The 26,209-nt window shown below is 37.7% G+C and overlaps 2 protein-coding genes across 3 annotated transcripts in view; both read right to left on the bottom strand.

Moving 5' to 3' along the window:
• LOC139981252 (uncharacterized) overlaps positions 1-26,209 on the bottom strand; it is a 96,374-nt gene that overhangs the window by 52,374 nt on the left and 17,791 nt on the right. The window lies entirely within an intron of this gene.
• Positions 10,500-16,480, bottom strand: LOC139981267 (uncharacterized). Of its 2 annotated transcripts, none has more exons than XM_071993511.1 (7): positions 16,430-16,480; positions 15,678-16,001; positions 14,610-14,839; positions 13,771-13,914; positions 12,900-13,052; positions 12,382-12,442; positions 10,500-11,785 (listed from the first exon to the last, which is right to left on the bottom strand). In XM_071993511.1, the coding sequence occupies exons 1-7, from the start codon at positions 16,461-16,463 to the stop codon at positions 11,484-11,486; spliced, it is 1,248 nt and encodes a 415-aa protein (XP_071849612.1). In that variant the 5' UTR covers positions 16,464-16,480; the 3' UTR covers positions 10,500-11,483. The 2 variants fall into 2 exon arrangements, with proteins under 2 accessions (XP_071849612.1, XP_071849613.1); XM_071993512.1 differs by having other exon boundaries at positions 13,882-13,914.

Here is a 26,209-nt window from a genome sequence, read left to right as displayed (position 1 = left end):
TTGAAATTTCCCCTATATTCCTGTGCGATTCGTGCTCATTTCATTGGACATGTCATCATCACGATGGCCCCTCAGAGACTGCCTCTGGGCCCATACTGTTCAATGCATCTGCTGATCGACGCCAGGAAAGGTCTGTTTCGAGCGAAAGTTGCAGCTAGTAGCAGTCGATGACAAAGTTTGGTCATTCGAGTGCTCGTGCTCTTCAATTATAGACAGAAGCACTTACATTTTTGCAGTTGTGCGGATATCATATCAGACTTTCCAGTTCTATCGGCATGAATTATTATTCCTACCGACAGGAAATTTTCGTTGAAAAGCGAAACTTTTATTTTACTGTTGTTTAGTACAGCGTCATAGGCCTTTACGGGTTTTTCCGCCGGTTCTATATTCAAAAGTAGGTGTAAAGGGCCACCTTACAGTAACTTGACATACCAAATGAGCGATTTAGGCATACATGGGTAATATATAACATTTACACAGGGTTATACTGACTTGGATTTTGTGTCTATGGTGGAAGAAGGAAATACACAAAACTGTTCATTTTCAAATATTGGAACTTCATTGAAGCTGCTGATCTGACGAACCATGAAAGTTAAGGTTCCACCATGCTAACTATGCAAAGAACGTTGCATTAATTAAGAGTAAATGATCGAAATTATCAGAATATTTATGGGCTGGACACCCAGTATGAACCTCGTAATATATACTGTCATGTCCCGGTTCAGGGCATTCGTATAGTGTCAGTATGATGAACCAGTAAAAGGTTTGGAACTGTTTGTACTGTTTAAACGAGTGCTTTGAAGCATGATATGGAATATGAAAATTGTCCTTACTGACTGCGCGGAAGACATATTCAATTCATGTATGCTTTTACGTCATGCCTCTTGATTTAAACAAGCCAATGAGAGAACGCATTGTAATGCATATTCAGTACCAACGAAGCACCCCTTGCTCAAGAACAGCTGAGAGCCTTTAATATAAACTTTGCTATTTCTACGTGGGACAGCAACGTTACAGTTTAGTTTAGAGACCGTCGGTATAATGCGCTATATAAATAAGTTATTTAAACAAAATACGTTGTGTTCATTGAGCGCAATACATGCAAAAATTTTGTTTGCAGACATTTATAGGGACTATTAGCCAAACAAATCACAGGAAATTTGGAAACGCATCATTGACTGCTTTCAGCATGAAAATTCTTTGCAACGGGAGTGTTTTTAACCTTGTACTTTGCGGTTGATTGTTATCAATTATTTGTTTTGTAACAAATTCAATCATCTAAACAAAAGATTAGAATAACTTTTCGTTCTTTTGAGAAGTTGTGGTTTTTTAAAAGAAAGAAAGAAAGATATTCATTCCAAAAAGTGTTTGTTAAATATTACGAAAACATGTTATTGGAAACCTGCTCAAATCCCGAATCCTGAGTCGTTGTACTCTTGGTTACACAATTTACACGTTGACAATGAGGAGTTATATCTACGATTTGGGCAAACAGATGACTATTTCTTTTAACTCCCTAGTTTAAAGTTGCAGGTAAAACGGCATGTCTTTTAACTATTTATAGGAATAAGGAATTGTTATAACGGCACGCCGTTACTCTTTTAGAGATGTGTAACCATTTTCTTTAAAACTTTCCTTGTTTCAAAATTGTTATGATTTTGAATTCTTATACATGAACTCATACTTTCATTTGTGGCTTCATCATCTGTAACTAACAATGTGTTTCAATTTGTTGTGTCACAGTGTTGTTGTGTATAATTGTTTCTACCAGGTAAGTTGCAACACATGATTTAAAAACCAAGAAAGCATCCACGTTTACAGTTTACCGTTACTCAATGAATCACAGGTAGGGATATGTCTGTTGTATAAAGCTTTACAAGATTGATTGCCCTACACAGCAAACAATAACAACACCACTGAACTGAACAATGTGGCAACAAACACGTATTTAATGTAGATCCCACCCGTACAGTATACCCACAAAGAAGTGTGTAATGTACACGTTTATAGTACTCGAGTCCAGTTTTCTGTACTTGGACTTTAGACCAATTCCAATTTGGTATATCATCTTGCTTGGCAGATTTCTTATTTCTGAAGTTTACTCTTTGAGTTTCCAGAAAGAACACTTCTGTTGGGAGTCGATGCAGTCTTACACATTTAGCCACACATACAATGAATATCGTCTTGTTTAAAGCAATGGAAGTGAAGCCAATGCCTTGATTGGTTGCTGATATTCGTCATAAGGTAGATTCTTTGGCATAAACGAGAGTGACTTTGCAACTGATATAGAGACTGAGTGTATACGGTAATTCTCACAATACAACTCCATTTCAATTAGATCCTTTCATTGTTCAAAGCTGTTTCAAAGTTATGGTTACAAAGATAAAATAGTGATCATAAGATGTCATTTTGATCTGAGTAATACTGGGAAAATCAGTGTGACGTGACAAACAATAAATTCACAATAACACAGGCTGTCCTGAAATGACCATTGACCTCAACAACTGGCTTTTTGTGCTAAATATGTTACATCAACATACTAAATATGACACCTTTCCTTGTTGAAATATTGTGTAAACAATGGTTTCCACAGTTTGACCCCTGGCATGGGCGGCGATCCTGGGGGGGGGGGGAAGGGGGGGATATATCCCCCATGAAAATGGGTGGAGGGGATGTAATACACCATATCCCCCCACCAAATGCCAGGGATAAGAATATTTTCATGCCTACATTTATGCATCATCGTGAATGTACGGCTCTTTTTTAGCTTCATTTCTCGCCTACCATAAACGCAGTGCGATCTTTTCAAATAAACCGTCTTTATAAAGCAAGAATAGTTGACTGTAGGCTTCATTGGCCCTATAACAACAAAATGTATTATTGCGCCCACGGTATTGATATAGTACATATATGCACCCTCATAGTATTCATATAGGCCCTATAGAAGGCCTTCACACGTACATGTTCCCTCGAACAGCTGAGAATCTCATTGGTAATGCTTAATACACGTTTCACCTGGATGCCCTAGCAATCGGTACCTAGGAATGTAACTATGTGTAATTGTGTATTGCATGTGTATACTGTAGGCCTATAATAGCCTGCATGAGGCCATTTTCTTCATCGAATAATATAAAAGAGCTCTCGAACATTCTAACGTAGCGCCTGAAACAAGGTTGACAGTGGCAATTTTCCAAAATAACACCCAAAATTAAAAAAAAAGTATTTTGGATCCTGATTATGAGATATTTCGGACATGATATCCCTACTTTAAAGTTGGGTATATGCCGCTTGGAAACCTCGGGAAGTGCCGTTTCCGGCCATCTAGAGGGTTTGTAAATCCCCAAATTTTCTTGTACGCTTCGCGCCAACCAATGGTGGCGCTACGCTTAGATAGTCAACAAGGTCATATCCCCCCCACTCGGAAGTACGGATCGCCGCCCATGACCCCTGGTGAACTCAAACGACTATGACCTCCGCCGACAACATAAGACTCAATATCACAATATTGGGATTACTAGGCCCCTTTATCATCTACATGGCTGGCTAGTGAATGCTTCATGGCAATCTCAAATTCACAGGTTGGCTACGCAGAAAAATATCCAGACTCTGATTTGCAAAGAATTGTGGCGCCGAACAGTTAATTCTACACAAGTACAGAAAATAGATCTCCATGAGTAGCATACTTCTCCAAAACAATACGTAAATTTCTCTACTGTAACTGTACTAATTCAGCGCTTGCAGCATAGGCACTTGTAACGTTATTATTGTACGTATATGGTTGGCCGTGTACGTGTGTGGCATATAACGTGTTTTGGATGATGACCAACCGGGGCCATGAAATCGACCAAGCATTTTTTAACAGGCCGGAGAGTTACATTTGTGCAAATGATATAGACTAGACATGAACATTCTTTAGATTAATAGGGCACTAGGCCTTTGGTGTTAACTTTCGTAAAATTTCGTCATCTAGCAGCGAGGATACACTAACGTTAACATGTTGTTCAATTCGACCAATCAGTGTCCATGACTCTGTGTATTCTCTGTCAAGTTAGAAACAAGCGTGATTCGTAGTTGACAGCTTGGTGGTCCGGTTAATCTGTGATGGTTTTTGTCATCATTTCTTCGTTTATATTGCGGATTTTGAGATGAAACACTGTTAGATGAGATTTCCTGGCATCTGGCAATCAAGATAAGCACAAAAATAATGTTTTCATTTTATTTTATAGAATCGTGCATCATTATGCAGTGTGATCACTCTGCAATTTTGGAATAAGCTAGCCAGTAATTATGATCATGTGTCTGTCAAAATGCCCAAGATCTGGAAAATTTCAAGTATAAGCATTTACCAGTGTAAAAAACTAAGTTGATAACCGAAAATCCCATGATTGTGCGCGCACATATTTTAAGAGGGTTGCCATGTCCGAAGTTCGGCATATAAGTGGCATATCATTGCAAGAAAAAAAAAACATTAAGTGCGCGCGAATAATTGCATTGGCTTTGTTTGAGTTATATAAACGGCATATTCGACGCATATGACGACGAATAATAAAAACATGGAGATAGAAACAAGAGGGCATTGCGCGCGAATCTTGCATACAAATTTAGTTATCGGGTCCGATTTTTTGTTATAAACAGCTCATTCGCTACAAATGACACCAAATGCTGTGACAAGATGGGAAAAAAACGGCACTACTGAGTGTGCGGGATCTGGGGGTTGTTCTCTATGGATAGCTAAAAATAAATCACTTTTAGATGCAATTTTCTGGCATCTGGCAGTCAAGACTAATAGTACACAGAGAAAGGTATCTTTAAAAACATAATTATACGATAAGGTTAGGATGTGAATTAAGTACACTAAAGATACCATAAATAATATTAGGGTATCGACTACTCATCATTGTACTACTCAGTGGCGGATCCAGGATTTCGCCGAAGGGGGGCCCAGATGGGAAATGCCTAATCGTCGTCCTGTGGGAGGGGTCTAAGGAGAGTGGGTGCCCCCTCCCCCTTTGGAAAATTTCACAAAATATGGAGGTCCTCGGTGCAATCTGGTGCTACTTTTTGTGAAAGTTTGGAGTAAAATTTATTTCCAATAAATCATGTATTCATGGTTTGCCGGGCATGTATTTGCAATTTCGAGCAATGAGCTGGGATTTACGTCTTTGGGGAGTAGGTGGTGATGCAAACTACTTTTTACCAGGCTACTCCATGCCATTTCATCTTGGATGCCCCCTTCCAGATGGAGACTATTGATGCAGTCAGAGTGCCCCTCTCACCTTCACTTTATCAGAATGATGGTGTACTCTTTTTGCAAATTTATTTTACAAAAAATTACACGCACAGTGGCGTAGCTAGGACTTTTTGAGTGGGGGGGGGGGCATGGGGGGCTGTTCTTTCTTGTGGGGGGCGGAGGTTCCTATCTAAGCGGAGCGCCACCTTGGTTGGCGCGGAGCGTACAGAGAAAATTTGAGATTTCAGCACCCCCCAGATCGCAGGAGATGGCACCTGTGAGGCAAAATAGCAACCAAAAAGATGTGCAACTTTGGTGACAGAAATGCAAAAAAAGTTTTTTCTCTTTCATGCTGACTGGCCTTGCCAACTCAGCCAGACTTTCAATTTGAGGGAAGTTGACATCATTTGTCGTTTCAAGCTGTCAAGGCCTTTCTCCCAACTCAAAGCCCTGTGGGCTACCGGTAGGTTTGCAGGATATGCCCACATGTGGACTTAAATAGCATTAGAGGAAGGGGATGGAAGACTAACACGCATCGATGTTTCGGTAATGGTCCACATTGGTGGCTCGGTGCTAATTAGGCCGTTTATTGGGTTTCTTGAGGCAGCTGTCATCAGAATCTGGGTTTTTGTGCCAATCGATGACCGATAACATGTATTAGTATGTAAATTTCTTCTTCATATATCTAGCAACACTCTAAAAACAAATGAGTGGATTTCATTCCATTGGAGTGATCACTCGGCGCACTTCCAATTAAGAGTGAAATTTAACTCTATTGGAGTTAACCCTCACTCCTAATATGAGTGAATATAACTCTATTAGGAGTTAAGATTTACTCTAATGGAGTGGAAATTCACTCTTATACCGGAATGTGCTCAGTGATCACTCCCATGGAGTGAAATTCACCTATGTTTTTATCAGTACAGTACAGTGCATATCATCATAGACGTACGTACTACGTACGTTCGTATATCAGACGCGCTCGATACCCACGATACGATACGGTCCTGGAGAAACTATTTCCACTCATCATTTTTTAAGGCGATACAGTAGTGAGTATTGAACAGGCACAGCCGCATGTTTGCCCTAATTTCAGAATTCCCAATATTTTATATCTCTACCAGTAATGAAAATCATGTTTCGACAGTTTCGTGGGCATAAAAAAGTTGTTTTGTGGAATATTCAATGACATATCAGGGGCGGATGCAAGATTTGTGACAGGGGGGTCTGACTGGTCCAGCCGCGCCTGAACGTAAGACTATCTAAGCGGAGCGCCATCATCGGTTGGCGCGGAGCGTAGAAGAAAAGTTTTGGCTTTACAAACGCCCCAGATGGCCGGAAACGGCACTTCCCGAGTATTCTAAGCAACATGTACCTAGCCTGAAAATATGGATCTCATGTCTGCAATTTCTCAATTGATGAGAAAAAACAATCTATGAAATATGGTATTACATATCAGATGAGTTGAGATGATACAAAAATCATAATGCCTTTAGCCCCCAATCCCCTCCCGTTCCGTCACCACTGTTTGATGCAGGGCCGGATCCAGGATTCTGGAAGGGTGAGGGGTTTGCTCATGAAATATTCGTTAGCGCATCCTAGCAGCCTACCGCTCTGTAACCTCACCGCCCAAAAAAATTCGAACACCACCTCAATTTTGAAACTGTTCGGTCTGAAAATTGAGATCGTTAGGCATTTTTGGCACGTGTAACACTCGTGAACACTATAGTTCATTTGACGGAAAAGACACACCTGGATGACTTGTGAGGATAACCGCTTTTCTGACGTCCTACATGTAAAAAATTGCGTTTAATTCAATTATTTTTTCTCTCTCTTTTTTTCTCTCTTTTTTTTTGGGGGGGGGGCAAGAGCAGGGGGGTCCGGACCCCCCTGGACCCCCCCGGATCCGCGCCTGCATATATTCATTTGACTCGAGGCAATATATGAAAACCTGATACCTCGGCTCTGTACAAACGGAGCCAATCTTTTGATAGATTGTTGCGCTAGGTGGAAGCACTGAACATATTTTCAGCAGATATCGATATCGCGCAGCACAACAAGGTTCGTGGTATATGGTCGTAATCGTCGCATCGACCATTGCCATGCCATGCTGTGTGACCATTCTCATGATTACTACAGATATTGTATTTTCTTATTCTGCCAGATGCAGACGATAATTGTGTAACTCTATTTCCCAAATTATTGAACAAAAAATATAAGTGAATCGCACTTATTTTTTTTTTTTTTTTTTTTTACAACATTTTTTTACAACATTCCCAGTGGGGGGCAGTGGGGGGCCAGTGGGGGGCCAGCCTATTTCATGGGGGCCCCCGTAGCTACGCCACTGATCACGCATGGGGCCCTTTCCCTCGAACGCGGTAAAAAAAATCTGGATTTTCAAAAAGGGGGGGGCCCGGGCCCCCCTGGATCCGCCCCTGCTACTAATCAGATAATCATATTGTATGAATTTATAATTAATGATGCTCACTGTGATTATAAACAACACATACGCCATGCATCATCATAGTCAGATCATCAGATCATCCAGATAATCAGATAGTATGAACTTATAGTTAATGATGCCCATGAGTTTAAACAACGAATACGTCATGCATCATCAGAAAGTGGATTCTTAAGCAACATCCGTCTGTGTATCATGTGGCAAATATGTCAATGCATTTACCATAGTCTAGACGCATATCCCTATGGATGTACAAAAGTAAGAGTGCGTTCATTCGATCTTCACCCATGGTCGACCGATGATGACATTTGATGAACTTCAAGATGGAGTTGTCTCTTTCAACACTCTCGCTTGTAGAGGCAAATGTAAATAAAATGCGTAGAACTGTCGTGGTATTCGGTTACAATGTGTCAGCTTGGTTACTTGTGACTTTTTCAAGGTTTACGATATTAGTTTGGGTAAACCTCTTCAGTAGACCAAAACCCGAGCTACACACGCACTTCTTGTTTGAAGCAGACATCGTACGGCATGCGCCTAGGCGCCCTCAATTTCCAGTAGATTGTTCTGGCTCTTAGAGAGATCCTCATCGAGATGCTTCGACAGGAGGTAGAGAGTTTTTATTGAGTCACGTGACCTTCTCACAAAACCGATCACACATTCCAGTGATGAGACTGTCAATGAATGGGGTAAATATGGTCCTCTGATATTAGATTTTGGCATTATCAAACTCCACGGCCATCTCATCGCACTGCCTAAACAATCTCTCAAATTTCTCTTCGTATTTGCCCTGATGTCTTCAAGCTCGTTCGTAAGGCCAACATAGTCATAGGTACGGATAATGTCCACTGCCGTCCCCGGCAGCTAAGGCGCCAAGCCCTTGGTGTACCCACATATGTAACCGCAGACGGCGAAACATATTATGAAAGTTGAAGATATTAGCTGTGTATGTAATTCCGCTGCTTCGGCCACCGTCTTGGCATTCCATGTTTGCTTTAGTTTATCTGAATTGAAGCGAGGCATTTGAATACAAGTCAGCAGAGATCCTTTAAATCGACAGAGGATGTATGCCTTTCAACCCATCTATTCTCACAAAATGGTTTCATCTTCAGCTTTCCGCAGTCCTCGCCTGCCATTTTAGTGACAGCGTTGTTAAGTTTACGCTGGCCTTTCGGGCTAAACTTGAAGAAAACACCCAAAGACTGTATCAAACAAACCATGTTGAAAATTTCAATTACTTTCGAAGCTTGCGACAATGCAAGGTTGAGTTCATGCGAACTTCAATTTATGTAGGGGGCCCTTTTATTGTTCGACATGTCCTGAAACATTTTAGCTGCGCCTTTTCGATTCCATTCCATATTCTCGGCTACATCGTAGGTTTTGCGCATTGCATTTCGTTGATACGCAATCGAAAATAGTATCAGCAATGTTTTCTCTCCGTATTTCCTAACACTTGAGGAACTCAAGTTGCTCTTTTGATTGATACATCATCTTTACTATAGCGGATAATCACAACAAGCTGCTCCCATTTGGATGTGTCCGTAACTTCATCTGCGATGACCAGCCTCTTCTGCGTTCAATTCCGCTAGAATTTCCCGCGGATGTATTCTTAAACACAGTCTAGTATGTCATTCTGTGTTGTCTTTGATATGTATGTGGCAGCTGTTTCTACACGTTTCCAAGTGACTTCTCAAGACATAATCTGATATAATAACCGGTTAATAAGGGACTTGAAATTTCCCCTATATTCCTGTGCGATTCGTGCTCATTTCAATGGACATGTCATCATCACGATGGCCCCTTAGAGACTGCCTCTGGGCCCATACTGTTCAATGCATCTGCTGATCGACGCCAGGAAAGGTCTGTTTCGAGCGAAAGTTATTATTCATATCGATAGTAAATTTTCGTGGAAAATCAAAGCTTTTATTTAATTTACTGTTGTATAGTAGAAGCATCATAGGCCTTTACTTTTTTGGCCGGTTCTATACTCAAAAGTAGGTATAAGAGGCCACCTAACAGTAACTTCACATATCACATAAGCGATTCAGGCATACGTAATTTATAAAATTTTCAGAGGGTTAAATTAAAGTGATTTTGTGTCTATGGTGGAAAAGGAAATACACAAAACTGTTCATTTTCAAAAATTGGAACTTCATCAATGCTGCTTATCTGACGAACCATGAAAGTTTAGGTTTCACTATGCTAACTATGCCAACTATGCTAACGTTGCATTAATTGAGAAATAAATGATCGAAAGTATCAGAAAATTTATCAGCTGAACACCCAGTTGGAACAACAATATGTACTGTCATGTCCCGATTGAGAGCATTCGTGAAGTGTCAGTATAATGAACCGATAAAAGGTTTGGAACTGTTTGTACTGTCAAAACGAGTGCTTTGAAATATGGAAATTGTCCTTACTGGCTGCGCTGAATACATATTTCATTCATGTGTGCTTTTACGCCAATGAGAGAAGCCAATGAGAGAACGCATTGTAATGCAAATTCAGTATCAACGAAGCACTCCTTGCTCGAAGAACAGCTGATCATCGACGTGACTAGCAGACTAGTGACAGCAGTAATAACTGTGTAAAACCTAGCCTATGGTCACACATACTTCTACACTTGGTATCACAGACCTTCGACCATCTTCACAATGTCACTCTAACTAGGTCATATAGCAAACTTGATCAGAACTAGGTTTCTGACCTGGCATACTCTAGTTTTCAATCAATAGCAAAGGTAAGAAAAGAAAGAAAACAGAGAGCAAAAGGTAACAAACAACAACAAAATGGAGACAAGTTATCTGTAAGGGAGTCAGTAGGAGGTGTCTTTTAATTTTCCACAAATACAGGATCTGTTAAGTATGCAATATGTGCTAAACCATTATAAATCATATACAACTAAAAGAGAAATACATGGATATAATAGTTGCATACATTCACCCTCTTGTAAGGGACAATTTAGTAGCACATAGCTAATGCGCAAACATATATCTCCCAGTCTGTGTCAAAGTAGTCACCACCAACCCACCCCCTCCCTCAGGTACCCAGCAGAAGTTCATGCATTTGTTTCTTTTTGACAAAAGTATTCACTTAAACAGAATGTTGTAAAACCATTTTTTCACCACCTCTCACTTCCACCTCTTTTAGGCTTGGTTACTTCTGACAGAGGATATTTTCAGCCAATTGTTATAGATTTGTAAGCCTGTGGAGTTCAACAATCATGTTAATTACACCTAAGATCTGATGGCTAAGACTAAAGTGTTGACTAAGCTGTCTTAAATAACATATCCCTTTTGTTCAATCTGCTGGATATCCTGTAAAGTATCATGTCATATTATCCCATTTGCTGGATGTCCTTCGTGCACTTTATAATTTTCAAACTTTCAAGTCTCATCTCAAACCTTCCTCTTTGCTAAGTACTTTAATTAGTATTGGTTATTCTTTGCATTCTTTGTAAAGCGCTTTGAGATATTCCTTATGTAAAGCGCTATATAAGTGTTTGTTATTACTCTTTTTATGATACGGCAAGCTGAGTGGAACAAACCCAGTATAATATATATACTGGTATTAAACTGAATTTATACCAGGATCAAATCTAAATGATCCTGGGAACGATTTTTGAACAGATAAACCTAGGAAATGAAAAGAATATTTCTGGGAACTAAACCTAAAGACCACGGTACCATTCGACACGGATTAAATGATCCTATTTTCCAAAACTTCTGCTAAATCCAGCATGATCTCACATTATTCATTGTTTGCTTACAATAACCCACAATATGATTTCAGTCATTATTCTGGGCACATTGTTGCTTGAACTACAGGATTTTTCCGTCTAAAATCTCTGAAAAGTTTTGCACATTTTTCACTTCCTTGTTCCGTAATGGCATTTTCCAAGTTTGTGATGTTCGTGGGAGATAACAGTGAATTCTTGGTCAGCATCTCTAACAAAAGAGTTCCTGGTGTTTTGTGCTTCTTGATATCAGTAATTACTTCCTCAGGAAGTTGGAAAATATTTGCCAGCAGGGTAGATTGTTCTACATCAAGATGCTCTGATAAGTTCTGTTTCAGCTGATCAAAAGATTTGATGATGGCTGTAAGGTTGAAAGAAGAGGAAATTGTAAATATTTTAAATTACTCATTACTCTACATGAAGTGAATTAAACTAAACCTATTTCATGCAAACAATATCTAGAAATGTGAGACAACAGTGATGTGTTTCTTACACACACGGGCAAAATAAACCGTAAAAGCTCAGAGATTTCAATGAAACTAACACAAAATATGATTTTATTCCAGAATGTTTACTTTGAAACAGGTGGTTGAATTCCATTAAGTTTTATTTTCACTGCAGTTAGACGCCAATAGTTTATATACGCAGTCTTTGAGAGTGTTGCTTAGGTGTGAAAACTCATGTTTCCTTAATATCAAATATTTCAAATAGCTGATAGTTATAGTCTACCAGTTGACATGGCAACTGCAGCCTGTACTCATTTATGCAAAGAAGGATTGGGTGTACATATCTCATATGTAAGGAATTGTAAGCAGTATGTAAAAAAGTTGATGTTCGAAAGGTAAGATTATATGTACACATCTCATATGAAAGGATTGAAAAGCAACTATCAACACTTTACATATGCTCTACCATTAATTAAAATGCTTTTAATTTGTTAATATTGTGATTACTCACATTCAGGTAGTACGAGCTGGAATGGAGATGTGATTTGGTCAATGTGTCGTAATTGGTCAATCTGTGAAGAGGAAAAGAAGCGGGAAGCTTGATGATTCTCCTAGAAAATTAGTTTGTGCATATCTCACCTCTATCAATTGACAGTATGTATCAAAACATGGTTTTAGTGATGTTAAAAAATGTTAATTATTTCCTATTGCTTAGGACATTGTATATGTTTTACATTTGTGATATGAAGACGGCTTGTCATAAGGCATTTCATTGTTGTAAAATAGTAACAATATATTTCAAACTTGTATAATGGAAATCAGTTCATAAATTTAGACAAAAAAAGAAGAGATTTCAATAGAAATAAAACATAACTTATTTAAATAATGTAATTTAGAGAATGGTAAAAAAAACATGATAAACGGTAAATATAAAAGTAATCTCAGCAGCTATGATAAATCTAAAGAAAAACGTGTAAACTCCTTGCATTCAAATTTTATTTTTTTTAATTCAAACCAAAATCAAGTTACCTGCAACTGAATGCTAAACTGGAAAAGATTCTTTGCAGACATCTCACATCTTGCTTCTATTTCCAGGTTGACAGTATCTTTGATCCCTTTATTCTGAATATGGAATTCTACCTTGTGTCTGTTCTGTAACCATAGGGTTTCCATAGCAACATCCTTTAAAGCGAAAATCAAGAGATATTTAATTATTAATTGATAACACTTTTGGGAGCCTTGAACATGATGGTCAAGCTGTAAGGGCAATGGGCTTGTTAAATTAAGAATGCAGGTCCCAGTTTTAGTCGACTGGATTGTTATGATATGGATTTGGGCAATAGGAATTAACCGCAATTGCCTGTCTTCATCCAGGTGTATACATTGGCAAATGCAAGGAAAATTTGTAAATATAGCTGTGTGCTTTACTTTGAAAGCACCCATGTCCCACAGTGGCCACATATATAGTAAACCGAAGTACTCTACGGCCAACTAATGGAACTATGCATACTGAGATTTATGGGTGTTGTAAAGTAATTTGACAAGACTTTGGCCTTCAATCAAGGCTATTGAATATGAACTTCATCTTCTTTTTAGCACTTATAAGCTTTTAAAAGAATGATTATTCATATTACCCTAAAAAAAACTTAAAAACAAAAAAGAGACCATAACAGTTACACACATTACAACATACTTATATAATCAGTACAAGAACATTCAATGAGGATGGAATAAAGGACTAGTCCAGAATTAAATCAACTGTATAGACAACTGCAGCTGGGACCATATGACTCCTTTCCATTCATTGGATATCATAGGAATGACAGAAGGAGACAATTTTAAAATAAGATAATGTTATTTTATATGTTACCAACAAGAATATTTAACCAATATTACTAACCACTTTTCTAGGATGTGCGTCACACTGTGAGGTAATGGAGTGAGCACTAACATGTAAAGTTGAAGCCATAGATTTGAGTACAACAGAGACAGGATCATGAATTATGGTTACCTTTAGCTGGTAGATTTCTTCATTGATAAGACTCTATTAATATAAAAAATGAAACAATGGAATATAATATTATTATTTATGTAAATTTAATATTAGCATCAATGCCACACTGCTTAGTTTTCCTATGTATGACCAGGAGGCAATAACAGCTCCCTGGTGTGGCCCACTCTGGGTTGGCCATTGTTTGATAAATAAGGGTGATGTTATCGATATCTAATACATAGAGTGTCTGATAGGATGAATTATCAAAGACCAATAATAGTCTGACAGCCTATGTTCTGAAATATAAATGTTCGCTGTCTAATCTTGGACACGTAGTCAAGGTGTATTTACAAATGCGTCTGTAATTACAAAACTTAGTGTCAGTTGTCAATGACCACCAACAATAAATTATTGAACATTCAATGTTGTTCTAGGACATCTGATCAGTGTCTTTTTGACCACTGCAAAATTAAAAATTTCAACCATTAATGACCACAAACAGCTTTAACCCAGCTTATCTCACATGACCATTTCATCAACTATATCATCACAATTTGACTGTCAGAGTGGTTTGTGCCTCTAGGGCATCAAGACAGAACTTGATCATTTCCATCACTAAATAATGTAGCTATTGTTATCAATGTATCAACCTTGTACAGATCAGTGAACCATATGTCATTCAGAAAGGCAGATAACCATGAGGCAAATAGCAATACCCACTTGAGCTGATGAAATCTGCTACTTACTTTATGTTCCAGAGTGTCATTATTATGAAACCAAAGATGGATTGTCAATTGATCCCCTGATTCTGCAACTCTGTTTACAATCGGTAAAAGACAAACTCGCTTCAACATCTTGGGTATGTAAGGGACATAAAGACCAATGAGACAGGGTTTCTCAGCTTCAACTGCAAAGTGCTGACTATTCATAGAGCAACTGAGGTGTTTCCTTTCTAAGCTCCATTTGACAAATTTATCTGAAGAAAATTAAAAACAAAAATTTTTTGCTAGAAAGTTGTTCTAACATTGTGAAAGGTAGAACACCAATCCTGTTCTATATCATAGATGATTTTAATGGGACAGTCTGGTGGTAGAAAATGAAATACTGCATAAAGAGAACAACAGAGTAGTACAATATCATGTACAATATCTAACTCTATGCATTGATGCAAGGGCACTAGATAAACTAAAAAAGTATAACACAGCTTGAAGGGTATGATTTTCCTTTGGAAATGTTGTTTATTTCTCCCTAAAATGTGCAACATTTGAAATGTTTGCTCTCAAGGTACAACTAAAGAGAAAGGTTCCTTGAAATGGAGATGACTTGTCAGGACATCAACTCCTTCTAGAGATATTGATTTATACATTACACAGTAACCAGAAGGCTAAGTGATTTTCTTGTCAATATCGTGTTTGTGTACGCAGGAGGTTTCACGTATCAAGTGTGACTTTCATTCCAGCTATACTCTAGCAGTTACGAAGGTTTGGAAGGTTTTCAGGCTTTGACACATATTGACCTCAAACCACCTTTTGACCAGCAATAGTTCATATGAAGTTCACACAACCGTTTTGAATCATTGTGGTTACAAATGTTTCAGACTTTGACCTCTACAGTGGAGCAGGGTTTTTGTATCATTTAATACCACACAGCCAGTGTCAAATAAAACCATTATCTACTTTTTTGGCTATCATGTTTACAAGTCAAGAGGTGGTACACACAAGCCCATATACATTCTTCTGTCGATAATACAAACTTTAATGACTATATTTAATGCTGACTGGAGTATAAAACACAAGACAAAATAGAGAACAGACCTGTTTGTAATAAACCAGAGTACACATCAATACCCATCTGGTTAGTTGTAGTAAAAGCACAGTGTGGAATAATCAAGGTGACAGACTTGTGTAAGGTGATGCTTTCTGGACCAAATTTCACAAAGGGGGGCAACCTTAGACTCTTGTTTGAGATTGGTCCTTTAATGGCAGGGTCAGTAGAAACCCACAGACTAACAATCCTTCCATTGTGTAGTGCCCCAGCTGGTACACGCAGGCAAACACCTGCGATAAACATCTCTCCTCCACGCTGATCAAAGTACTGTTCTTTATAAAGAGTTGATCCTGGGAACAAAGGAAGTCTCTCTGGAGGAGAAAAGTAACACATTTCATGTATAAAGGAAAGTATTTTGCCACTTTCATAAAACGTGTTAATTGCATATACTGTTTCAATTCACAATATAAAAGTATCCTCTGTAACACAAAACTGCTTCTGTTGTCTATATATACAATGATAAAAAATCAAAATATAATTCAATAACATTAGACATGCATACAATTGTTGATGTGATTAATGGAAATAGATATAGAAGAGAAATTTCTGTTAATAGTAACAACACTTCTAAAGGTTTATTTACAGCATCTTTATTACATTTCTATTAAGTAGTTACTTCGTGAGTAATATTCCTACAAAAATAAATAAAAATGAACTTTCTTCTATTAACACTGAAACAGCAAGGGCATGAAGTGTGGATTGCAAGTAATTAAATCCGGAAGGAATATAAAACAAATACCCGTGTAGCTGAATATATAGGGTACCTTTACCATGCTCTTCCTTAGCAAGTAACAACAGCCGTCTTCCCAAGTCCAGTTTTCCATGAGACAATTTCAAGGCTCTTTGGACATCCAGTCTCATATATCCCTCTTATATCAACATTTTGAATTTAACTGACAACTTTGGTTCCCTTTTTGAAATGATTTCCTGTTTCTCTGGAACCTTTACCTGAAATAATGATGAAATATTACAAATTGTTCATAAAATTATATTTTTGTATCAAACTTATCATACTGAAGATAGAAAAATAATTATTACATTTGATTAAGTTTCAGTGAATATGCTAAACTTGATCTCTAAAAACGTAACTTTGAGTAAGAAAGAAACTGTTACAATTAGTAAAAGGATTACTTTTCAGACAGACTTGCATGACAAAAAAAAATTACATATCAGAAATTACACTCTGTACTGGACCTTCTAATATTCTAAGATCTTGATTTTATGCAAAGTGACTTTTGTTTTAATAGCTACAAGCGTAAAGTGTCAAAGTCTTAACAGTGTTAACAAAGCACAAACCATTTTCTTAACACCTTTCTCTCCTTCAGTTCCCTTTTCATTCTTCTCCTGTGACGTATCAATGTACTCCACCACCAGTCTTGCCACCTTATTAAAGTGAATAGCTTTCAATCCTTCATACAATCCGATCATTTTGTTTGGCATGATGAGCTCTCTTTCATCCAATATTTTCATCAGCATCTTTCCAGATTCTGCTGCTGTCTGAATTGTCTCATTTTCTGCTGGCTTGAGCTCAAAATACACGCCTAGCTTTTCACAATGTTGTTTCTCTAGATGCTTTGCAATGTCTCCTCTCAGCTGTTCATATTTGGTTAAATCTGAAAGTGAGGACATAAAATCCACTTTACATTCGAAAAAAGTATAGCTATGACTAGATATCTCATATAAACATTAGAGTGCCTATGCTAATTGACTGCCAAGTTTGAACAATGAGCACTGTTCACAGTTAACATGCACAAGTACACAACTGACCCACAAGAAGCATGCAACCTGCATGTGGAAGGCTGGTATGTAAGTCAACCTCTGATACATGCACTCATTAAAATGGTTAAGTATACTGTCCACAACTTATGTGCAACTCTTTAGCTATAAGCCCTTGTCTTTTCGATTAATTCTAGTCTTGTATACAGCTTCAATTTCATAGTTGCTTTGAGCTATAAATTAGGTAGTGAGCATACTAATTAAAAATGAAAGTTTGCAAGTGGGACTTTTTGGGTGCAGTATCAAGATGTAATTTGTTTCAATAAGAAGTTTTGATGTGATTAAAATGTTTCCCAATACTAAGTTGATATAAGTAACACTCAGGTGTATCTACTGCTAAAACCAAATGCAACTACCTTTTCAGGTCTACGTAGACACTCACCATGTACTCTAAGTGTGCTTACGTTTTCATCTCCACTAATACATACTTGCATGGTGTATGTCTAGGATAATTATCATTCATATTTTGTGCCAACTACATTTAGATACAGGCCAGGGTGGACTTTCAAAAGTTCACGCATCTGTTCCACTTCCACTTGAATACTCACCTGGGTGCAGCCCTTTAAAAAGAAATTCATGGCTTTCTGGAGATAAGAGAATGTTTTTCACCTGAAGAATTAAACCAAAAATTATATGAGTAATGGGAACTGTAAATGTAAGCATGTTCAACACACAAGAGTGCACACCCTGTGAATGATTAGGTTTAAAGTAGGAACATAATGTAAACAAATAGGGCTAAAACAGACATGGAACAGCACATCAGAAATGTGTGGAATTCAACCGTTAAGGACTGGTGATAACAACATAGCTATTATCTAGGCATTATTCATTAATTGGTACCTAATACATACAAAACAGTTTCCCATCACTGTTGACCTGTGCATGTAATAACACACAAGTGATATGTACACTTCTTCAGAAATTCATTGCATTTTGAGTTACTAATTATTTACAAAGCAACATGAAAGAGTCGGCAAAACTTTGAAATCAGGATAAAAACCACAAAAGAAAGGGCACCAAAATAGCAGTTTAACAAAAGATTACTTTAATTGCAATTATGCATAGTATATAAAATTAAAAAGATTAGGATCCATGAGAGAAGGTGCCATGGAATAAACTATAAATAAGTCACAGCAATGGCTTTATTCATTGACACAAAAGAGCTAGTTTTTATATCAGCTTGCAAACAGTTGCAAGACTTCCAACAGACAGGACATGAATAAACAAAGAAATGATAATAAGAGAGAAGATGCCGCTTAATATTATGTAACGAATAGACATGAGAACACAAACAGCTTGAAGATAATCAACAGACATAACTCACCTTTGATTGGAGGATAAGGGCTGTCTGGTTCTTTTCATGTTGTGATACTTTTAACTTCACATCGACCATGTCAGTGTCTCCATCGTTGTTTCTTTTAAGTCTGAACTGATGAGAGACTCTACTGGCAGCACAGAGGTGATCGATGTCTACATGCTAATGAATAAAAGATATTGAAGATCAATGTACTGAGGATGAGAATGATTTTTATGTAGTCAAAGAAATTGTGCCACATATAAGATATAAGAATAAAGGAAATGCTGGAAAGAAACCAAGACATGTAGCTGTTTACAAATCCTAACATTTCAAAGGCAGCTGGTAAAGATTGTTATTCCATAACATTTCTGTTAAGATTGTTCCATGGAGTCGGAACCCACTGGGAATATATTCAAGCTATGAATATTCTGTTATTTTCAATGAGTGTTAAGAGAATTACTAGGCAGGCACGTAATGTTCTTCATCATTCCTGCTCACAGGACAGCCACTAAATCAACATCCCATTCATCATCACCACTCATCACCAAAGTGCAGTCATTGTGAGTGAAACTTATTGTGAAACCAAGTAAAAGAATATATGATTAAATTCTCTTTAATAATTCACATACCGGAAGTACAACCCACACAAGATTCCGCTCAACAACATATCACAGCAGACATTTTTTTATATAGATTCTGGACCCTGATGGGCTTTTTAACCAGAAACCTAGTAGGTGAAAGGGAGATATTCTAACCACTACAACATTGTGGTCCACTTCAGGAAACCAATCCTTAACTACAGGTATAGTAATGTTACAAGACAAACTTTAATAGCATTGGTGCTTTATACAAACCTTTGTTGATTCTTCCTTCATTGGTTGGTAACCATCACTTGGCGATGACATCATCAGATCAATGTAAGAAGCACAATCTCTGCCATCATTCAATGTCCTGGTAACTTGAAATGTTGTATAGTTTCCTAGACTCAATTTGGACTGGTGGTCCTCTAACAGCAACTAAAACATGAACGTGGCATCGTAAATACTCAAAAAAAAAGATCAACCAAGCAGATATTTAATTATGCAATTTTGTGTGCCTTCAATCTGCAAAGAGAGATCAATATTGCTATAGCAAGTAACATCATCTTTGTTTCTTTAATTTGCTCACATTACTATGTTACGAGGGCCCATTGTAGCTTAACGCTAGTCACTGCTAGTGAGAAACCTAATGTTATAATGTGGAGAGTAATTGAAATTGCCTACGTGATAAATCAGTATTTGAGAAATTAGGTCGGTTTACCGTGTCAGAATGTTATAATACACGATTGTTCTAGTATATTCCTCATGATGACGCGCTGGTCTCGGGTTAAGGTCGGTTTACGTGAGATCGCGTGTAAGCTGTACACATCTTCGTGGATTCTCTGGAATATTCGCGAGCGATGCAAAGGACTTCCAAGAATAGAGAAACCGGGTCGGGTTGTTACTCAGGTGTATCGAGAGAGATCTAGATGATTCTTGACATGGCGAATCGTATATAAACCCGCCCAGATCGGAGAGTTTCTCAGTTTCTGAACGAATACAAGCGACGACACAGATTATACCATTCTACTATATATCGTCAGTGCTCAACTGCCAGTACTTTCTGAAGGATTGAGATATCGATACCAAGATTGATTCTACACTTCCATTCAGAAGTTTGAAGAGGACTTTGCTGTGAAAATACAGTTTTTCAGTCTTTATTTCGGAGAAGGTGAAGAATTTCTGTCTCCGTTGAGGAAGTTCGTTACGCCAGGAGATAGTGGCTATAAAGCTGATTTTGGACTGACTCTGGTAATATTTAGTCGGCGAGAAGTTCGACTTGTGCTTCACTCTATTGTGGCTGGAAGTCCGTCTTCTATTTTGGAGCATCGCCGGAAAGAAGGTGACTGCTGTTTCTGGGATCGCGAGAAACTTCGTCGAGGACCAGTGAATTTCGCGGTACAACGGACCGAGAATCGTCGTCATCAAGGTCGTGGCCGCTGAGGGATATCGCCGTTGGAAGAGACCAGCGTGTTTTAAAGTGTATCCTATCTTGTTAAGTTTGTGAGTAATTTTCTATATATTTGTAATTACCATTTGCTGTTGTTAGTTCAAACTCCATTGTTCAATATAGTTTACGTTCTCATTTAAAATCTCTAGACTCGTCAATTTGTCTGTGTTCCTTACGGAAACGAACCCAGGCTTGTGTCTCGTTAAAATTAATTATCGAGACCTCTCGCATTCCAACGTAACAACTAATGTTGCATGTTATTATCAAATCCTATACAGGCGCGTAGCCAGGAATCTGCCAAGGGAGGGGCGAAATGTAGGCAATCTTTCTAAGGGTAGCGCCACCATGATTGGCGCAAAGCGTACAAGAAAAGTTTTGCTGAAAATGCCTCCCAGATTGCTGGAAATTGCACTTCCCAGGCCTTGTAAGTTGCATCTTAGCATTTTCTCTTTTGAAATAACTAACAATATCATAAAAACAGTAAAAAAATATATTAAAAATTTGCTCAAGGGGGGGGGGGGCGGCTGCCCCCTTCGCCCCTTGGCTACGCACCTTATCCTAAAAATACTTCTTATGCAAATTATGTGAATCATTAAAACTTGGGTCATGTGAATATATTTGAGGGAAACACATAGTTTTTATGAAAATGAATTTTGACAGAAGAAATGTGCCCTTAACAAATCATTTCATAATTTGCCAGTGAAACCCAATAAAAGTCTATGTATAGATCATGAAAGCAAGTAACATGTATCTGACTTAAAAATCACATGAAGAAACAGAACTGACGTCTAAGCTACTACAGATATCACCATGATAACAGGAGAGTATCCTCACCTTGTACTCTTCATCACTGTCCTTACAGAAACAAACAGTTATTAAGACATCATCTTTGGCATCAAGTATCCCATCGATAAATGGAACAATACGGAATATATGCTTCTGTTTTGTTTCATGGCTGACTAAATTAACAAAGACGTAGCTCAGGATGTTAATATCAAGGCTGATCTTCTCCGGGTCTAGCTTCCAATCAATAGATTTCTCTTCGGTCCAAGTTATTTCACCTATAGTAAATAATATTATACAAAATATATTACTTGGTTATCATTAAGTCTCAATACATTGAATTTCGGAAAAACAAACTTCCGAAGCAGATTCAACGTTTTTTATTCTAAGTGCATTCTCACCAGGCGGGTTTAATGGAGAAAAGCTGTCGCAATCGAAAGAAAGACATTTATTTTCTGTTGCCCCTTATGGCTCGAAGGATGTACCGTAAAATCACTGCTACCCCCCACATCAGCATGTTCATTACACAAATATAACCTATATATACAAGTATTGTCGACTTTTGTTACGCAATTTCACGGTCGAAACGTCTGAAAGATGCTATTCAAGAGAAGGGACCTAACACAAGCTAGTTACGAAATTGAAAGTATTCCTAGGCTTAACGGTCGTAAACAAAACGGAAAGATTTGATTGGCGCATGTTCAAGTGGTCAGGGCTTGCAAATTTTGATTGAAGTTTGTAGAATCTACATACTCGTTAAGAAATCTGGCGAATTTTATTCAACTCAAAATGTTTATCGACAGATAATTCACTAAAAATAATGAATATTGATATGAAAACTGCATAGAATGGTGTTATTTTCACTGCTTTCAGGGCAGTAAGGTGGAAAGGTTGAAGTTTTTAATTTGGCAAACACGCACTGAGACTTTAAATACAGTAAATATCAAGAGCTGATTATAAAGTAACATATATATAACAGTAATGATTCCCAGCATATAACTCATCGTATTTCTCCTGGTACATTCATCAATAGCATTAAACGTGTTTATTGGTGACCATCTTTACCTTCTTGTAAATGTTTTTCATCTTTCAGACCTGTGAAGATCATAACACCATGTCTATCTGGCTCAGGGATAATAGCCGAGTGAGGAATAGTCAGCAGGGCCGGCTTGTTGAGGGCAAGTCCTTCCGGCTCTAGTTTTATCAGGGGTGTCATTCTGCCCCTACGAGCACTTCCAGGGAGGTGTATGTCAGGATCATAGATCACTTTAACAGCAATTACACGATCAGAAGATAAAGCGTCTCCAGGAATAGTCAGATGTACCCCCATGATGCTAATAGTTCCACCTTCATACTTAATCCTGTGTTCAATGTATGAATGATGTTGCCTCATTTCAAGTATTTGTGAATCTTTTCTTTGTTTTGGTAGTTCTTCTTTCTCTGTTCTCTCCATCGAACTCTCCTTACTATGGTCATGATATTCCTCTCTTTCATCAGAACCTTGTGATTGAGTTGATTCATCAACTAAAAATAGAATATAAATGAAAACATAAACACTATTAACTGAAGCCTTGACAAATTGCCATACTGAGCCACTTTAATGATAAATTCTGCATCAATACAAAGCTTTGTAATTGATTATTGAAAGAGGTATTATTGAAGAAATCATAATACAAAATGTAATAGATATGTAACACAAGCTTTTTGTTGTTAGAGAATTTGACGAGTGGCAGCAGACAACGGGAATCTCAAAGAATCTAGCATCGTTCTCTGAGAGTGACCAGATGGTTCAAATGGATTCTTAAAATATTGGCTAATCTTTGGGAACTAAATTTTTTGAGAATTTTTGTATTTTCAATCTTTGTACTATAAAGAAACGAACAATACAAATGGTCAAAAGATCCACTTATAATTACTTATACCATACAAACATCATGATAATTACTAGTTTAAAATAACAGTTTGCCTGAAAGCCAGATGTTTACCCTGGCTCACACACATTTCTAGAGATTTTTCTGTACTGCGCTATTTTTGTTTAATGTATTCTGAACACATCATTTCATTCATTCTTACCAGGCCAGGCAAGCAGTTCTGGTGCTCGGTTTTCTTCAAACTGAAAGGGGTCAACTCTAGACTGATATGGAGCTAAAAGGTTTTCATTTGTTCGGTTGAGCTGAATATGAACCAAACCCTTTTGTAGGTTAGTAACATCGTACAAGTTGATGATGTTTCGTGTCTTCATGAAGTTAATCAGAGTGATTCCTGGTGTCTCTATCAGAGAAACCCGGCGTAGCATATCAGTTTCTGCCTGTGGTAGACCAAACAGAGTTGCTAATTTCAAAGTGCTGTCTAGAGTAAGATCATCGGCAACATTGACCATTAATCTGCCATAATCAGCTGAAATGTAAATGAAAGTAAGGATAAAATATAGTAAAAGATCACACTCAGAACAACAAACCAATTGATAAACTGATTATGAAATAATTTAGAAATCTCATTTTCCTAATGATCAGTTCATTACTGGATTGATTGTATTGCATTGATATATAACAAAACAAATCAGTTCAATAGCTGAAGAAACTACAATTTATGTGGAATATTACTAAATTTAATTGCATTTTAATGTACTGTTGATGTAACTGCTCGTCTACACATCAAGCATCAGTGTTACCATAGCAACATTACTGGCACCTTTTTCAAGCATGACAACTGCCTTTTGATGTCATTTAACATAAACTGATATCAAAATAATAAATACTCTGCAGATATTAGGATCCTGGTGTGATCTACCTCACTTGATGACCAAAACGGTGATACATCATCAATAGGAATTAGTTAAGGCTTTTATTTTCTATAATATTTCACAAAAACGCATTGGAGGTGTTGATATGCTTTATGTTATTTGCTTTTTGACCTCAGCAAGGTATACATCTTGACATCATACTATACACTATGAAAACATACCAACCATGCAGGGCCATGCTTCTCCTAACCATGTATGTTAATTTAACCCTCTGTCAGTTCAAAGTTGAAGGTGTTTTGTGTCCAAACACCACACCTTTAACAGGCGTTTACTGAACGTTTGATATTAATTTCTGTAGTTTGGATGATTAATTGATGACGACGTTGAGATTCATTTTCTTTGTGCCAGAAAATGCTTTATCTATGCTTGTTGTCTGCTACTTATGTCAATGTACACTGTGCACGTATAACAGAGAGCATTTAACCATTCTTACCTACCCTTCCCCTTACTCTAGGTTCACCTTTACAATCTCTCAGCTAGTTGCACAGACAGGAAGTCTTCTTACATCACACTTTCCAGAAAGTGACTAACAGCTTAATAATAATATAATAAGATACTTTTCCAACTTCTAAGTCCCCGTAGATCACTAACACTTTGACCTCACAGTAATTCTCTACCACAGAAACCCTACACCTGTCTGTGCAAGGAATGTTAGATCTCTACCAATCAAATAACTTTCAGTACGATGTCACTTCCAATGATGTCATTGTGTGGTTATATCTTAGTAGTTAACTCAGCTCTGTTTAAAGAGAAAGTTAAATATGTGGACAGAGTAACTTCCTTTCCCATCCTCTGTAATCCATTGTCAAAGAGTATCTAAGATGTAACTTTCCCCAATTGTATTCAGTGTGATTCAACCTGTAGGAGCCGTGCTTAGCACGGTTCTCTCAAGCTTACTTTCCCCTGACACAGTCACTGTATTCAGTTGATATCTAGCCAGTTGAAGATCTAATGTACCGATTAATTCAACTTCTTCCATATAAATTACAAGCACCTAAACGCACACTAAATGTGTACATGAGTGCCTATGTAGGAACGTACGTTCGCAGGCGCTTGCTACGTCTGCCAATTGAGCTGTTCGCCTCATATGTTCTCGGTTTCCTTTCTGCAGCCCTAAAGAGAACCACTCCACTAGCAGCCCTAACCCATGGGACCCGGGGGTAACATTCTTGTTCATATCCTTATTTCTTGTTCACATACCCCTATGACAATTTAGTGTTGCAGCGGTGACACATGTGCAGTCCTGATATGGTGCATGTGTTTTATCTGCAGTTCAATCTTTTTAAAGGAACTAGCACTTTGCAATTAAAAAATTGCAGTAAACATTAATATCTGCACCACTTAGCTAAAAATTCTGGGTTTGCTATTCTGGTTTCTTCAGGACTGTGGCAGCTATGCCATGATGACAGTAGTTCAAGAAGGACTAAATTTGTACAATGAATATGATAGAAGTTATATGTGTTACTATGGAGCACATCACATGACCCTCCATCTCCATGGTTCGTAGTATGCTTTTTTTTAACACATCTCCTCAATTGGCGTATGATTGACTCGAAAATGACTACACAAGGCTATCATACCATGCATATATGACCTATCATATTCTGGTTCTGGAGATATAGCGCTTTTGATGTAATCACATTTTGCCCTCTGCTGACCCCAAATGACCTTTCACCACAAACAATAGGATTTGCTGAACTAATTACAGGAAATCCACAAGCCACATATAAGATTTGAACAGGCTACCTTCCTTGAGAAATCATGTTGTTACAGGCCCCTAAGTAATCTCAATAATTTTTGCAACAAATAATTGTATTATAAATCAATATTAT

The sequence above is a fragment of the Apostichopus japonicus genome, chromosome 15 (assembly GCF_037975245.1).
Source record: "Apostichopus japonicus isolate 1M-3 chromosome 15, ASM3797524v1, whole genome shotgun sequence".
NCBI lineage: Eukaryota > Metazoa > Echinodermata > Holothuroidea > Aspidochirotida > Stichopodidae > Apostichopus > Apostichopus japonicus.
Note: the sequence above shows the minus strand (reverse complement) of the source record. Positions and strands in the feature narration are given on the sequence as shown.